Source organism: Ptychodera flava (genome assembly GCF_041260155.1).
Source record: "Ptychodera flava strain L36383 chromosome 3 unlocalized genomic scaffold, AS_Pfla_20210202 Scaffold_27__1_contigs__length_13241970_pilon, whole genome shotgun sequence".
In the NCBI taxonomy this organism is placed as follows: domain Eukaryota; kingdom Metazoa; phylum Hemichordata; class Enteropneusta; family Ptychoderidae; genus Ptychodera; species Ptychodera flava.
Window position 1 is genome coordinate 1,584,671 of NW_027248281.1, and position 18,580 is coordinate 1,603,250.

The following is an 18,580-nucleotide window of genomic DNA, read 5'->3' on the forward strand; positions in this document are numbered from 1 at the left end:
CAAGGCATTTAATCCACAGTCAATACTTGCTTCCTTGGACTTCAGAAAAAATAAAAATACCGTCAAGGACAGTGTGCTCGTATTTGGTTTGAATTGGTCCATCAAGAAATATTTAAAACATAAAAACAAGAATGACAGAAGTAAATAAGGTCTGACACTTTAGGTACTGAGGTCAACTTTAGGAACAGGCTTAGCAGAGGAATGTTTCAACACAGTCCTTCATGGTTTCAGCAGGTCTGCCAACATGTATCAGTTCATGAACAATGACAGGAAATGACTCAAGGTCGGTGGAGTAGCCTGTTTCAGTCACTGCCACCACTCCTACACATAATAGGTACACTGCATACAAATATGTTAGAGATTACAGAATCTCCGACTCAGATGTGTGGGCTGTTTCAGTTAATGTCACCACTCCCGCACATTTGCAGGATTTCCCCATTTTTCTTACCTCATTTGCATATTTTTGACACTGACATGTTCATTTGAACAACGTCACATCTCAACCCCTGGGTCTACCTGTACACCAATTACTGAGATGGTATGTGTGGCAGTTTAGGAGCTTTTGCGTGTGACAGACATACATCCGCACATACATACATACATGCATACATACAGACATACAGACTCCACTGACTCACCATATAAGCTCTTTTTGGTATTTATACACATACCAAATATGAGCTAAAAATCAAAGCACTGAATAAAAGAACTGAAAAATATTTTTTTTTGCAGTCAGAAACATCTTAGTTATGGATTATGATAACTCTCCAAAATTATGATTAGTTTTGTGATGAAAAACAAAGCTAATATTTTGTTTGTTTGATTATCAACTTGTTAGTCTTTAAGAAAGATACTTGGTCTTTGCAAATTTGCATATTGATATATTTTTATAAGGTAAGCTAGGTTTGTCAGCCATGTTTACATATGCAGCATCATTTGTTGTTCTATACAGTTTCAGAAGTGTGCTATTTTCACAACCAGTGGCAGCACTATTAACAGCATGAACAAAACAGTTTTACTGCAAGATGATAGAGTGGTGGATACTGCAAGATGATAGAGTGGTGAATGACGCTGGAATGGTGGATGATAGAGTGGTGGATGATAGAGTGGTGGATGATAGAGTGGTGGATGATAGAATGGTGGATGATAGAGAGGTGGATACTGCAAGATGATAGAGTGGTGGATGATCGAGTGGTGGATGATAGAGTGGTGGATGATAGAGTGGTGGATGATAGAGTGGTGGATGATAGAGTGGTGGATACTGCAAGATGATAGAGTGGTGGATGATCGAGTGGTGGATGATAGAGTGGTGGATACTGCAAGATGATAGAGTGGTGAATGATGCTGGAACAGGAGTAAAGTTAATATAAGAGTGATTGAAAGGAATTATCTTACCTGATCTAACAGTGCATTCTGCCATAGTCGAAATAATATCATAAAACTCTTATCTCTTGATCCAAATGATGTGAAGAAATACTGAAAAAGTCAGAGGAAATGTGAATTTATCAGTTGATTTACTGACCTACATTTGAAGCTTAACAGGTTCTCCGTTTATTAAAACTAAAACTAATTGTTTTATAAGTTCAATGGAGCATTAAACCCTTTCACCAACATGGTTTGAACCAATCCCATTGTTTTCTACGGTAAAGTTGGACCTCTATAATGAAATGGGATGACAGGGTGAATGTTACAAGCTTTCTTTAGCATCATTACCGACATCAAGTTGTGACCAAAACCTGATTTATGACAAAATTTTTGTTCATTATATTTATTCAAACATAATTACTGTAAACTTGATTTGAGAAACATGAGTTTTTCTTCAAAGATATCACGAAGTTTAATCTTTGTTGAGTTGCTAGTCCATCACTTGGGATATATGCTGACCATTACAGATATGGACTAACTCATTCATAATCACAAACACATCATCTTTGAGTACCATATGGAGCACCTGTCCAGTGTTAATGTCTCTATCACAAGTCAATCTGATTTTGCAAAGCTGGCTGTAAGCCTGTACACTGAGAGATCTATTTAATACAAGGATGCCTCAAAGCTGGCTGTAAGCCCTGTACACTGAGAGATCTATTTAATACAAGGATGCCTCAAAGCTGGCTGTAAGCCCTGTACACTGAGAGATCTATTTAATACAAGGATACCTCAGTTCATTCAGTCACTGGACAGACCTTCCTACAAGAGTCAGTAATATGCTAGTTGCAGACATCTAGTCACTTCTTTTTATGTAGTTCACATCAATCATGGCTTGATGACTACACAAAGTATGGTTATATGAATTACCTTTTCAGTATCTGTACATATTTGTATTGCATTGGGAATAACTCTGGCAGTTTTCTCCTTGGTTATTGCAGTTATTTCTCTACATTTGATGGTGATCTGAAAAATGAAAAAAATAGCGCCAATGGCACTTGATCACAACTGGCACATTGTGAAACTACTCTATCTCTGGGTACACCTGTACATGAAATACTGAATGGGTAGGTGCTGCGGTTTGGAGTTTGTCAGTAAAGGAACACAGAAAACAAAGTCCCGAAGTAGCGAATTCCAGCCATTTTCAAACCACACTGTTTGTCAGTGGGGTAAGCAATATTCGCAAAAAATCACATTTCCAGGCTAATAGACTATGTTTTACGAAATCACACGTCTTATTACAAAATAAAACGATCTTTGTCTTTAAATCAATGCGCAAGTAAACAGGTCCAGCAGCTAGTTATGTCATCAAGTCTGTAATGTTAAGGGTCATAACAAATGTGAGAAATCTAGAACATTAAATATGTTGTTTTTTATCAATTTATTACCAAAAGCGCATGAAAATCTCTGATACTTTGAATCAGCCATCCTGCATATTTGTAACATTCATCAAAACCTCATTTCTGTTCCACAACTCATTAAATAGTCCACAATGCAGGATTGGTGTACATTCCAAAACTACATATATGAAAGACCCCTAAAATCAATTAGTTAAAGGGGGTTAGAAATTCCCAAACTATCTAACCGCTGCTCTGTTTGGCTCCATTTTTCAGAATCGGAACCTTGGAATTAGTCTGAATATCTCTACCAAATATCAATGCAGTCTGTTCAGCGGTTTTTGACTTTTTGTCGTTTACGGAAAATGGACACTGTCCACCACGGTTGAAGCTAACCCTATATCACAACTTCCAGATGTGATAATGACCTACCGTATGGTCATTATGTTAAAAAATACTGCCAATGGCGCTTGGACATAATGACCGCCTAGTATTATCGGCATTTATCAACAACCACACTCACTGTGAATTAGACAGACCACGAAGTCAATGAGCAACATATAGCTGAAAGACTATTTTTCACATTGCGATTTTAAGCTCATTTTTATGAGAAAAGAGACATGTATATGTATATGGAGAAAAAGCAGAAGACATATTTGTAAATTGTTGGTAAGTGACAATCATATATGCATCTCTTGAAATTTTGTGGTTATAAGGTATAACAGTAGTGTAAGAATAATGAGGTAGAGTAAGTTAGTAAAGCTAAGTTGACAGTAATTAAGATTACAAAATTATACACTAAGCTGGGGAAATCTGAATGAAATAAATGTTGAAAAGTAGCAAAGTCATGGTCATCTTTTGTCTAATACCTTGTGTAAGTTCATGAACTTTACATAATAATCTTGCTATAGATTTGTTGCTAATGGGCAATAACTGTGTTTCAGATCATTTGAGAGCAATCTATCCATGACAGGTTTAAATTGTAATATACTTCTATTAAAGGAGAGAACTTCTCAAATAATTTTTTTCCCTGTAATTTGCTGTGAGAACACATGGACAGATGCTCAGGACTCTATGCTGGTGCTACCTTGATAACTAACCTACAACTTGTAACGTCATTGTCTAACCTGTTACCCCAATTTCCTGTAGACAGGTCCACACTCTCCATTGATAACAATGGGTTTGGGCCATACCATTGTAGTGAAAGACTGTAACATGTGAGGTTGTGGATACTTAATCTCTGGAATGTCAAAGTCTGTATATTGACTCAAGGATGTTTACTTAACAAATGCCTAGGGTCATCTCAAAAGTGAGAATCTAAACTATGAAATATGTTTTTTTTAATGCTTTTGATGCCCAAAAGACCATAGAAATCTCTTATACTTCGAATCAGCCATCCTGCATATTTCTAACATTCATCAAAACCTCATTTCTGTTCAACAACTCATTAAATAGTCCACAATGCAGGATTGGTGTACATTCCAAAACTACATATATGAAAGACCCCTAAAATCAATTAGATAAAAAGGGGGGTTAGAAATTTCCCAAAACTATCTAACCGGCGCTCCGTTTGGCTCCATTTTCGGAATTGGAACCTTGGAACCAGTCTATGTATCAGTATCAAATATCAACGCAGTCTGTTCAGCAGTTTTTGACTTTTTGTCGTTTACGGAAATGGACGACATCAAACACGGTTGAAACCACCTCTATATCACAACTTCCAGTTGTGATAAAAATCCCACTTCAATATTTATGAGTGATAACCTACAACTCTATCTGTGTGCATGTTGTACATGGTAGGTATACAATCTTAAGTAGAAAGGCTATTTTGACTGCCAGAAATTCTCTTTAAGCATTTCTTGATGTGACCACAAAAGCCAATTCTAAACTCGAATTTCTCCAGGCTGTGTCAAATTTCAATAAAATGAAAGCTAGGAGGAAAGCTTTTCAATGAAATGTCAGTAAAATATGTTGTGTGTATTCAAGTACATTTATGTACATAGAGTGATGTTCAATTTGGACAAAGTGCAACCCAGAAAAAATTTTAGGCACTTTTATTCTATCTTGGAGTGGTCCCAGAGACCCTTATATTCTCAGCACAATTGAAGTCCCTGAACATTCAATATCATCTTGTCAAAACCTACTTCTAGTCTAAATACTATAACATACACAGCTATTGATAATCATACATTAGTAAGTTGACACTGAGATACACATTTAGACTAGAAGTAGGTTTTGACTTGATGATATGATTATCAATAGCTGTGTATGCTGTAGTATTTAGACTAGAAGTAGCAGATGATACAGTTGAAGACTACTTACACAGGTTTCCCATCTGAATATATTGGCATAAAAGCAGACCCAGTTCTGTGTCAGATAGAGTCTACCGTGAACCAAAATATCCTTCTGCAGAGCACAAGAATAATCTATTAAAAGGAAAACAAATCAAACAAAATATTAGGAACATTGGTCTTTGCAGTCATAAGATAATTCTCAATGTCCTGTGAAGGACAGCCTACAGTAAAGATCACAATAAACAGACTATCATTTCATTGTCTTGTCAACAGATGAGTGACTTCGATATTTGTCCTAAAAATTGAAATTGAAATTAGTATTACATTTTCACATTGACAGCTTAGTTATGTTGGCACAAGCAACTTGGCAATCAATGGATCAAACCCACAAGACTTACTTGTATCAACAGAGTGAGTTGTGTTGATGTTGTTAATAGGGCTGTGTGTATAGGAGATACCACATGCCAACCATCTTCAACACTACAAACACTCCTATACCATCTATAGAACTACCTTCTGTTAAACGTCACTGAAATATCTTCAGCAATGTGACTGCCACACCTAAGTCATGTGGATGTAACCATGGCAACTACTGCCATGAGCATATGTAGGATGCGTTGGCAGCCTTGTAGCAAACAGCTACATGCAAACAGAGTAAATGTTTCCATGGTAACACTTACATAAAAAATCTGACTAAAACTTTGATGATATTGCAGTATTCAAATGAAGAGTTCAGTGGATCTTGACGATAGCCTCATTGCTAAATCAACCATACCATCATGGTATTTAACAATGAAGCATGTGACTTTCAGTCCCTGGACTTCTTCAATATATTCTGTAATTCATATGCTATATACAGTTGAAAATGTAATTTGAGCAAAGCTACTGAATGCAAACTTTAAACAACCAGGAGATTGTTACCATGGTATCATACTACCTGATAACAACCCTTATCAACCTGACAGTTTTGACAGTCTTTCTGTACATTTGATATTCAATGTACTCAGTTTTAAACTTCAATGACAGCCTTTCTGTACATTTGATATTCAATGCACTGAGTTTTAAACTTCAATGACAGCCTTTCTGTACATTTGATATTCAATGCACTGAGTTTTAAACTTCAATGAAAGCATTCCCTCAAGTAAAATTGGCTAATTAATCAAGTTGTCAACAGTAGAGTCTAGCTTTGTCTACCATGTGACCTTTTTATCAAACCATTTCTTGAATGCAAATAAGAAACTTTATCTAAGGTACAAACCATACTTTATATTCAAAGCCAAACACACTAATGAAGCCACAAGATGGGCAGAAGCATACCTGCAACTTAATAGTGCTGGAAATTCTTAATTTTTCAATCATTAATTTTTTGCCGTAAATGATTAATCATGGGGAAGCAATTGTTGTGGTAAATGGTTTAAAGAGCTTGATAGCAGCTGATTAATATGCATTATGGCAATGACAAACAGACCAGGTGGAGGTCATTTCCATAGCAACAACCAAGCAGATACCCTTCGATGTGTACAATGTCTACTACAACCCTGACCTGACTGAATAGCTCCCTTGAGGAACTCCATAAGATACATGCTAACATTCAACACCATAAGATCAAACAAATAGACAAAATCAAATTTTATAATTATTGTAACGTTATCTGCATATTTCTTATGATGGTCTTAACCCTTTTATCGCAATGGTTTGGTCCAAATCCATTGTCATCAAGGGAGTACATGGACCTGTTTACAAGCAATCAGAGTGAACAGGTAATGGCACTGTGCTTTCACAGGGAAAACTAAAAGACATGATGATGAAGCTTGAAAAATGGAGAAATACTCATTTAATAAATCCTGATCAAATTTTGCAAGTTTACAGGAGGACTTGGGCACAAAGATACAAGCAGCAATTGTTTGCCTGCATTAAAACATGATTTCATATACTTTACTATTGTTTAATCCATAGACAAAAGAAGACAGACCATATACACTTGCCAAGGACACTGTCACAATACACTTTTATCTGATATTGGATATTTACAGCTACTAGACTATAACGTATCGAAATATGTATTATTGGGTCAAATATGTGAGGTAGTGAAATTTCTGATACAGATATTTTTTTTATGTTTACCTGTAATTTAACAAGTTTTGTATCGTCTTTTGTCAAAGTTAGAATTGGACTACATCGGGATGAGCCAGATCTGAAAGGTGGTAAATATATCTGTTCAGATATATCGGATATTTACATGCGATTTCACAAGTCCAGTATCGTATAGTGTCTATTGAAGTTAGAATTAGACTGATGATGTTGGTCTGAGCCAGTTCTGTGAGGTTGGGAAATCTCTGAAATATATCAGATATTCACCTGTGATTTCTGAAGTTGAGCATCAAAGTTAGAATCAGCCTAACCATGTTAGGCTGAGCTAGATCTGTGTATTGGGTAAATATGGGCCATTTCACAGACCTTGGCCGCCATGCGACCATATTGAATCATATCGTGAAACAAATTGACGTACATATGCATGACATAAGTCAATGTCCTTGTACCAACTTTGAATAAAATCTGTTGATATATGTTTGAGTTATGGTTCGGGACATGAAAAAAGCATAACAAAATGGCCGTCACGCAGCCATATTGGATTGTATCGTGAAACAAATTAACGTGCATATGTAGGACAAAGGTTGATGTCCTTGTACCAACTTACAGTAAAATCGGTTGAGGTGTGCCTGAGTTATGGCTCTGTACATGAAAAAATAATAACAAAATGGCCACCATGCGGCCATATTGAATTGTATCGTGAAACAAATTGATGTGCATATGTATGACAAAGGGTGATGTCCTTGTACCAACTTACAGTGAAATTGGTTGAGATGTGCCTGAGATATGGCTCTGTACATGAAAAAAATAGTAACAAAATGGCCGCATGGCAGCCATATTGGATTGTATCACAAAACAAATTGACGTGCATATGAGTAATCCTTGTACCAAGTTTGACTGAAATCGCTCCAGGCATCTATGAGATATCTGCATGAACGGACGGACGCACACACGGACTCATACACAGGCGGATATGACCAAACCTATAAGTCCCCACGGACACCGACTAACAACAACCAGTTGAACTATTTACATCTTACAATTGACCTAAATCTAAATAAAACAGTACAATCTTTGTATCTTCTAATATGCAACCACACATTGGAGCAAGTAACAGACTATCAGGCAAGCAAGTAACAGATTTATTCCTATCAATCAATCAAAAAGTCTCCCACTAATTATTGACACAAAGTCTCTTCCATTATAACCCTTCGGATGAACTATATGAACAGCAGTTGCGGTTGATTAAATTCACAATAAATAACTGGTGAAGATATCATTTTTATTTCAATTCTTACCATGTATTTAAAAAATACCGTCAAGGACACTATGTGCTCACATTCAGTTGCAATAGGTCCACATTCAAGAAATATTTAAACCAGAAAAACAAGCAAATAAGGTCCCCAACTTAAGCACTGGAGGTCATCTTTAGGAACATGCATATCAACTTCTAATACTAGCAATGAGACAAGCAGATCCTAAGTCAACAACAAAAAAAGACAGAGAAGGCTTGATAAAAAGAAAGGTGGGAGTGGGAAAAAATGTACAAGGGATCTAGTAAAAAAGTAATGCTACCTCATCAATCTTCTAGACCCTACCCCCTCCTGAATATCAAATGTTCCACCCCTTGGTATTACATAAGGCCAGATGGCAGGAAATGTATTTACAACCTTGGGGATTTTTTGATTAATGCTATGAGTGCTATCATTCTAATGTAAACAGCACTTAAGTTTGTTACAGATAGTAAAATGCCTTCCACTATGGGGGTGATTACGACATCTGGAATTATCCTGGATCCAAATTTCTCATCAGTTCTTCTATGTCTTACATAGAAAAGTTGCAAAAATTGGTCCACAATGTAAAAATTCATCTCAGCTTTGTTTTCTGGATCAAATTTTCCTACAAATTGATACCAAATATGACAAAATTATATTCACAGCCTTCGAAACTGTCTCACAACATATCCTGGGTTGATGTAGGTCATTTAAGGTCACAAACTGAGAAATTACCCAAAATATACAAATTTGGGGGTTTCCCAATACTTTGAGCAGAAAATTTTTCTATTATAATATCCCTCGGGACTTTTATACCAAATTACAAAGCTATCAGATAAGTAATTTTAAGAGCAAGTTTTCTTGACCAAAAATGACAATATTGTCTTAAAAATACAAATTTGTTTATTTCAGGACAATTTCCACATATCTAACTATTATCATCTCTGGACATCTGTGTACCAAATGTAAAAGCTGTCTGTCCAGGGGCTTTAAAAAGAAAATACTTTTTACAATTTTTGACCAAAAATGACAAAAATTGCCCCAAAATAGTAATTTTCCTAATTTTGTCATAATTTCAACAAATTAGAAGAGTAACACCCTTGGAAACATCCAACCCAAATTTGAGAGTTGTTGGGCTCGTGGTTTCAGAGACGAAGAATTTTTACAGAAAATGAGAAAAATCACCAAAAAATTGAGCAAAAATCCAAAATTGAAGATATCTTCACGATATTCACAAAACTGTATAAGGTTCACCTAAGGTACTTGCACACAAATTTTCAAAGCAATCAAACCAGTGGTACTTGAGTTATTAATTCTTGACCACCTTCACATTGCATAATTTTGGCAATGCAGACTTCATTTGAACAAAATCCCATCTATAGCCCAGGATGCATCAACACACCAAATACCAAGCTGAAAAGTGCAGCTGTTTGCGAGATTTTGATGTTGACGGACATACTGTACATACATACATACATACATACATACAGACGCCATCCACTTCATCTTATATGATAACCTCACATTGGTATACCAAATGTGAGCTAAAAAATTAAATGCCACAATGTACCAAACAGAGGCAAAAACTACTTTAATTAAATCTTCAAATAGCTAGCCTGTGATGTGTAACTTTACCCTTTTAGATGAATGATAAGGTTGAGGGACAAAGTACATAAGATGACTAGCTTTGTAATAAGGTTTAATCTAATTTGAAGTTGCTGAAGTCAATAATTTACTAGAAGCCTGTAAGATTGGCCCAAAATCAAAGAGCTAAGAATCAAATGTCCTTTGAATAATCTGTGTTTGAATGGCAGTTTCCACCATGCAAGGTGATTTAGTAGCCTTGGAAAAGCAATTTGACTTGACTCTGAATTTGAATCTAATGTTACAATTGGATTGGCATTCTTCTTCCATCACCATTCTCAAGTCTACACATTTATCATGACATTCATGCTAGGCTTACAATGAACTGTTTAATACCTTGGCATATAACACTCATGTGTTTCTACATTTCAGGTTTAAGTTCACTGTCTGACTACATGTATGGCAACACCAATCTACTACCAACAGATAATACTTCAACTTCTGTAGCAAATTAAAATTTGTTCAGAGCATTCTGTGAGGAAAAAGTGGATTAATAGCAGGATTGTTGAGTCAGAAATTTTCAGTACAGTGACAAAGTCTACTGTCCTGTATGTCTCACTGTTATTTTCTAAACTTAGATGGCAAATACTCAGTTGTGTTTACACATGACAATGACAGTTTTGTGTTACACCAGGTGTTAGAATACAATAGAGCTATCATTACTCCAAGACTTACCTACAACAAGTCTTTCACTGTCTGGGACACTTTTGCCAAAAATTCTTCTGAAATCTTCACACTTGCTCTTATAGCTGGGAGTCCAAACCTGTAATGATGAGATAGAGTTGAGCTCTGCATCTTTATCAAGTGTATCGTTAGATAATAGTTGACCTTTGTATTGGTGTCAACATCTGTACATGTATTATCAACTTTGTACACTGAACATACCTAACTAACAACACAAAGACACGTCATGATAAAAAGAAATATTGAAACCTGTGCCTTCATATTTAGTTGATAGCTTGTCATCCTTGCAGAATAAGAAAGATGGTTGGTTTCATATAAATTCAACTCTGGGTAATATCCCCATAGCTGTCAAACTTCTGAAATTCACATTTCATGGCACTGATGTGAAGTCTTGTTCAAATACACAGAGTCTCTTGTTTTGCATATGACAGTTCCCGAGATGACACAAAGACAGGACAGTACACACAAAAATCAATAACACAAGGAGCTTGATGATGTAATAGCTTTTCAGTATGGAAGTCTACATCATGGAATCATGTGACCTTGTCAGGTGTGTCTACATCATTAATTATTCAACACTACATTTACATACTCTTCATGTCTCATTTTCTACTGCGGTGAACAGTATTTCATTTTTACAGTCTGAAACAATAACACAAAAGCCATGGACTATTTCTCACAGAGAGCATTACTGGAGGTAATTTCCAATAACTGTCAAATGCCTGGCTAAGTTAGGCATGTCCTATGTAAGGTACACTATATTCATGTAACCAAAATGTTTATGTGCCCTAAATTTGTGTATTTTGAGTACGATAAAAACAGACTGAAGGTTTGAGAAAATAAAAGCCAAATTAGCAGTATGTTATCATGACAATCAGCCTGAGATATTATTCATCACAAATTTTCATCGATGTTGCGATATCAGTAGATGATTGTTTCATTATTCTTTCTAAACAAAAAACCTGGCTTAATTTTAATTCCTTTTATCTTTGCTAATTATTTCAATTATCGTAGGTATGTATAACTATATAGGAAATTTTGGATTAATACAATATTCCCTACTTTCCTACACACAGATCATACACCATCATAGTTTATACACCATCATACACAGATCATACACCATCATAGTTCATACACCATCATACACAGATCATACACCATCATACACAGATCATACACCATCGTAGTTCTGAACTACCATGTTTTGACATGATCTTTTGAAGTTTTGTACAAGAATAATTTACGAGATACATCATCATAGTTTCTTTCATCATAAAACAAGTTTTTTTTCAAGAATTCCATTTCACTATGGCTTACTTGTACATCCAACCCATACTATGTATTGTATCTGTAGGTTGACACTGTATATCTTTGTTCAATCTCCTCTGTGGTGAGTGTCCACAGAATGTTTGTTTTCATTGCTATATATAAATATTCCAGGGTGTGCTCTCCAATCATCAGACAAAATAGTTCTTACCCGGCATAACACCAGGGGCACTACAATTAATTATGGTTATCATGCATTTTCAATTGCTGCTCTATTGTTGTGGAAAGAGCTTTCTATTGATGCTCACTGTCTTGGTTGGTCATGTGAGTCTTTTAAACACTGTCTTAAAACCAACTATTTTAAGAAGTGTTCAAATAATTATCTGTAATTTTTACCATTTTCATGTATTAAAAAAACACACTAAGATGTACATGTAGTGTATTGAGAAATAAATGTCATTATTATACTTGTTGAAGACTGTGATACAACGTTGATTCTGCAAAAGTTTTTTTTTTACTTTATTTTTTATTTTGTTTTTTCTTTTTGCATGTGTTGTGCTTCAAGTGCATAAAGTATCTTTGTCCCTCATTTTTTTGAACATATGAATAACCAAACATACTAACCTTCTACTATATTATGTGATTAAACATAACACTGCCCTCATGACAAAATTTATATATTCTTTTGTATTTATTAGCCACACATATTACTAATAATGGTACAAGTGGTGTTTTGCTAAGATTTGATAATACTAAGTGGATGTGATTGGTAGTGATTTGAAACTACTAAGTGGATGTGATTGGTAGTGATTTGAAACTACTAAGTGGGTATGATTGGGCAGTGATTTGAAACTACTAGGTGGATGTGATTGGTAGTGATTTGAAACTATTAAGTGGAAGTGATTGGTAGTGATTTGAAACTATTAAGTGGGTATGATTGGGCAGTGATTTAAAACTGCTAAGTGGGTATGATTGGTAGTGATTTGAAACTACTAGGTGGATGTGATTGGTAGTGATTTGAAACTACTAAGCGTGTGTGATTGGTAGTAATTCGAAACTACTAAGTGGGAGTGATCGATACTGATTTGAAACTACTAAGTGGGAGTGATCGATAGTGATTTGAAACTACTAAGTGGACGTTATTGGTAGTGATTTGAAACTACTAAGTGGGTATGATTGGGCAGTGATTTGAAACTACTAGGTGGATGTGATTGGTAGTGATTTGAAACTATTAAGTGGAAGTGATTGGAAGTGATTTGAAACTATTAAGTGGGTATGATTGGGCAGTGATTTAAAACTGCTAAGTGGGTATGATTGGTAGTGATTTGAAACTACTAGGTGGATGTGATTGGTAGTGATTTGAAACTACTAAGCGTGTGTGATTGGTAGTAATTCGAAACTACTAAGTGGGAGTGATCGACAGTGATTTGAAACTACTAAGTGGGAGTGATCGATAGTGATTTGAAACTACTAAGTGGATGTGATTGGTAGTGATTTGAAACTACTAAGTGGGTATGATTGGGCAGTGATTTGAAACTACTAGGTGGATGTGATTGGAAGTAATTTAAAACTACTAAGTGTGTGCAAGTGGTAGTGATTTGAAACTACTAATACTAAACGTGTGTGATTGGTAGTGATTTGAAACTACTAAATCGGAGTGATCGATAGTGATTTGAAACTACTAAGTGGGAGTGATCGATAGTGATTTGAAACTACTAAGTGGAAGTGATCGATAGTGATTTGAAACTACTAAGTGGACGTTATTGGTAGTGATTTGAAACTACTAAGTGGATGTGATTGATAGTGATTTGAAACTACTAAGTGGATGTGATTGTAGTGATTTGAAGATACTAAATGGATGTGATTGGAAGTAATTTGAAACTACTAAGTGTGTGCAAGTGGTAGTGATTTGAAACTACTAATACTAAACGTGTGTGATTGGTAGTGATTTGAAACTACTAAATGGGAGTGATCGATAGTGATTTGAAACTACTAAGTGGGAGTGATCAATAGTGATTTGAAACTACTAAGTGGAAGTGATCGATAGTGATTTGAAACTACTAAGTGGACGTTATTGGTAGTAATTTGAAACTACTTAGTGGATGTGATTGGTAGTGATTTGAAGCTACTAAGTAGATGTGATTGGTAGTGATTTGAAACTAGTGGATGTAATTGGTAGTGATTTGAAACTACTAAGTGGATGTGATTGGTAGTAGTTTGAAACATATCAGTGGATGTGATTGCTAGTGATTTGAAACTACTAAGTGGATGTGATTGGTAGTGATTTGAAACTACTAAGTGGGAGTGATTGATAGTGATTTGAAACTACTAAGTGGATGTGATTGTAGTGATTTGAAGCTACTAAATGGATGTGATTGGAAGTGATTTGAAACTACTAAGTGTGTGCAAGTGGTAGTGATTTGAAACTACTAATACTAAACGTGTGTGATTGGTAGTGATTTAAAACTACAAAGTGGATTTTATTGGTGGTGAAAATAACTGTGGACTTGTAATACATCAGATGAGATGGGAGCAAATGCACCACCAGCACACATTCAGAGAAGAATGTAATAAAGGAATACAAAACTTGACTGATGGACCAGTGGATTTATTATGATATCGAATCAATTCTGATTCGATTTGCCAAGGCTCAGAAAATCAGCAGTGAAATTACATATTGAAGAATTATACATTTGAACAATGCTAACTGCTGACTTCAACACAATTGTTAAAACTGCCATTTCCAAGGCATCTGCTGTATAATGGTGATACAGTGAGTACATGTACACTGTATGCTTGGTGATACAGTGAGTACATGTACACTGTATGCTTGGTGATACAGTGAGTACATGTACACTGGTGATACAGTGAGTACATGTACACTGTATGCTTGGTGATACAGTGAGTACATGTACCGGGTACACTGTATGCTTGGTGATACAGTGAGTACATGTACACTGGTGATACAGTGAGTACATGTACACTGTATGCTTGGTGATACAGTGAGTACATGTACACTGTACTTGTTGTCTCATTCACTCATCACCTAGAGTTTGTTTTGACAAGTGGTTGCCAAGGTATGTGAGAGAGTTGGGAAAAATTAATGGAGTTGAGATTTACTTTACTGAAGTTAAAATCAACGAAGTTCCCTAGCACTATGTGAGTATGTGAGTTCCTTGACCAAGCTAGACTCCTTGAGAGAAGTTATGGTTGCAATAAAAAAAACGACAAGATTTCGGGATAATAAAGTGACAATATCATACATGTTTGTAATGCACATGGTGTATTTGTGACTGACCCTAAGCTGTGGCAATAGTGTTTAAATGAGAAACATGTAGAGTAGTTTACTTCCATATTTTCAATCACCAACAAACTCCATCTGCTATTATGACTGTTTTGGTTTTTTCATACAGTTTTCATGGTTGTCTGTCTCAACAATGTATTTTGTAACAAAGCTGAACAACTCTGAGGTACTTCTGGTGTGATGTCTCATGAAAGTCATGTGACAAGACAAACACTACAAGACATACTCTCAAATTGTCAAAACTGGCAGAGTTCATCAAAGGATATACTTACATTATACCAGCTGGAATTTGAACTCTTCTTATTGGTTTTACTTTTATCTGTCTTATGAGACGACATTTCAGGTGTCCTCTCACCGCTTGATGTTTTCTCTGTTGACCTTTCTAGTGATGTGATGTCATCCGATGACCTTGACAGTGAATCTTTACTTGGATCTGGTGTCATTCTAGCACCTGCCTGCCCACTTGTACTGTTCAATCAAATCAAAATCAAATTATGAAATATTTATTTTCTTAACTTACTGAACTGTATTACTACATTCAAATGATGGTGATATGCAATGATGCATAGTGCTGCATTTAACATTCTGCGACTTTCCTCACATGAATAAATATTTTTGGAACTTCAAACATACATGTACATTTACACATATAGTGCAATAGAGGCTTGTTGATTGACACATGCTAAATTGTCTAACACACAAACAAAATATGAATTCTGATGAGAACATATACATTTAAATTCAGTTTGTGTTTGCTGACAGATGTGATTACATTAAGTAACTGTAAATTGCAAGATAAAATAATAAATTGACTGATTTCACAATCCCATGTCAACAGATACTCACCCTGACAACAGACAGATATGTACATATAATTAAATAATAACAATTTTATGAAATAACTCTATCATCAGAAGATATAGAAATGTAAAATAAAGAGAACAAATACTAATATGATACACTACAGTAACTTATGAGATGAAAATACAAATTTAAAGTATGTAAATCTATCAACATAACATACATTGATTGTAAAATGCAGAACAACAGTATTTTCCTAATAAATGTCCACAGACACTAAGGTGGAAAATGCAGATTTGATTTTTGACTGATAAAGTACTAGTATGTCTGTGTGTGTGTGTGTGTGTGTGTGTGTGTGTGTGTGTGTGTGCACGTGCCAATGCTTGTCTTGATTCGTAGCTTTGCATTTTTATTGCTATTTTTCAAGTTCATCTATTCAACCCATTTAATATTTCAAAGAATAATCTTGCATCATCATCAATCATTATTATCAAATGTACCAATCTTACATACCGGTATTGTCCCTAAGAGTACCTCACATCTCCATCTTGCACGATGTAAGATTAATTTAAACAGTATCTGCATTTTAAAACCAGAATAATCTTTTCCTAATCGACAATGTTATCAGATGTAAACAAGGAATTTTTGTCTGTTTGGTCTGTCAACAAAATATCAAAAGTCTTGAACAAGACTTCACAAGTTTATTAAAGGGACAAAGTCGCCCATTTTTTCATGAATTTTGTTTGATACGAGATACTACTTATATTGTTAGGCATGTTGAAAGATACTGAATGAATGGGTGACAATGCATATATTCGACCCAGGTTTTAGACACGATACATGAAACCATCGCGAAAATGAATTAATCTCTTTAATAACAGATAACAGGTCACTTTGGATAGAAATTCAGCAATGTAACTAGACTGAGTTTGATAGATGTGATTTTAACAGAATATTTTATCCAATAAACCAGTGAACACACATTACAATATGCAGATTTGGGACAGATTCGGGATAAATAAAGTCATATTGAATTGAACTGAATTGAAATGAAATGAATTGAACTGAATTGAGTTGAAAAGAAATAAACTTTATATCAGTAAAATAAAGCAGTCCGGTATATTTATCTGAAACAACAAAGGACAGCCATTCTTTTACACTGTTGAATTGAAACCATCATGTGATTACCAATTGACTACACTGCTGGTAGATGTAGATGCTCATCTGTCATACATGCTGTCCTTTGATTTCTTTAAATCTAAGTTATTTAATATGGATTCATCCCTAAAATTTTTCTGATTTTTTCAATCAGTCTTCACTGACATGTTTTACAACTTCATAATCATAAAAGGAAGTGTTTACATTATCAATCTGAGGATTTTATTTTAAATGAACACAAATGCAGCCGATAAATTTTCATCAACAACTTTCAAAGACAGGCAAGTGTATCATACAGCATTTAGTAAGAGAATCTTTGTTCTTTCAACTTCATTTACCTGTAAAAATTCATCCTAGCACATAGCAATGCTTTTATCCCATCTACCTGTATTGGGTCAATCTAGAACATTGCAATACTTCCATACCTATTTCCCCATAAAGCTTTAATCCAGCATCTTGCAATAACCCTCTCCCACTCCACCCCAATACTCCCTTTAAGAGTTCAGCCCTACCGATACACATCACAACCTACAAATATCAAACCGTGATCCACACACTGGAATGTGAGATCACCTCAACTTATCAAGTATCTTTAAGATACTACCGGTATGATAAACCATTCTCCCATGAGAGGTCTTCATTGGTTTGAACATTTGTCACCTTGCTAAATGTGGTCACACAGCCATATGGCCATTTTGTAATTACCTACTGTAGCCTGTATGTGTAAATCCATTAGCAAACATTAAACTATTAACAGATATCAACATCTTGCAGTGATGTTTTCAATGATTAAAATTAAAATGAAAGATGGCACCACCACATTAATATTAAATTTTGCAGGTTAATTTGCAAAATATTATACAAGTCCTGTCCATAGGATCCAATGAATACAGAACCAAAAGATGTTACTGTATACCATGGTATGATAAAATGTACACAATATGTGAAAACAAACACATAGTGATCAGAGATGTCTGCCTTGTTGATGGCTAACAGACGTTAAACATTGCAATATGGTCATAGAATAAAACATTGATGGCAGCTTTGTTAAAAAATTACAGCAGCCCTGATAATGTGATCCAAGTGTTGTGAAAAATAGTAGTATGGTACAATGATGACAGCATAGTTTATGAACCATTAGCATGTGACTAACTGTAATAAAGTGTACACGTCTCTGTACATTGGTCTTGAATGATAGGTAATAAACAGCATGGCACAGTCACTTTACATAACACTACTAGCAAGAATAAATCACTGAATATGAAATTAGTGTTTAACATGAGTGTTGGAGGATATAGT

At 35.2% G+C, this 18,580-nt stretch overlaps 1 protein-coding gene across 16 annotated transcripts in view; it reads right to left on the reverse strand.

The window, feature by feature from the left end:
• LOC139126542 (protein Aster-B-like) overlaps nucleotides 1–18,580 on the reverse strand; it is a 123,442-nt gene that overhangs the window by 35,932 nt on the left and 68,930 nt on the right. For 14 of the 16 annotated variants that reach the window (XM_070692600.1, XM_070692603.1, XM_070692598.1 and 11 more), the window contains 5 exons: nucleotides 15,595–15,790; nucleotides 10,741–10,828; nucleotides 5,085–5,188; nucleotides 2,296–2,391; nucleotides 1,396–1,476 (listed from right to left, as the gene is read on the reverse strand). In XM_070692600.1, the coding sequence (XP_070548701.1) occupies nucleotides 1,396–1,476; nucleotides 2,296–2,391; nucleotides 5,085–5,188; nucleotides 10,741–10,828; nucleotides 15,595–15,790 (565 nt within the window). Of the gene's footprint in view, nucleotides 1–1,395; nucleotides 1,477–2,295; nucleotides 2,392–5,084; nucleotides 5,189–10,740; nucleotides 10,829–10,998; nucleotides 11,170–15,594; nucleotides 15,791–18,580 lie in introns of those variants that run through there. The other 2 variants (XM_070692611.1, XM_070692610.1) reach the window with 2 other exon arrangements.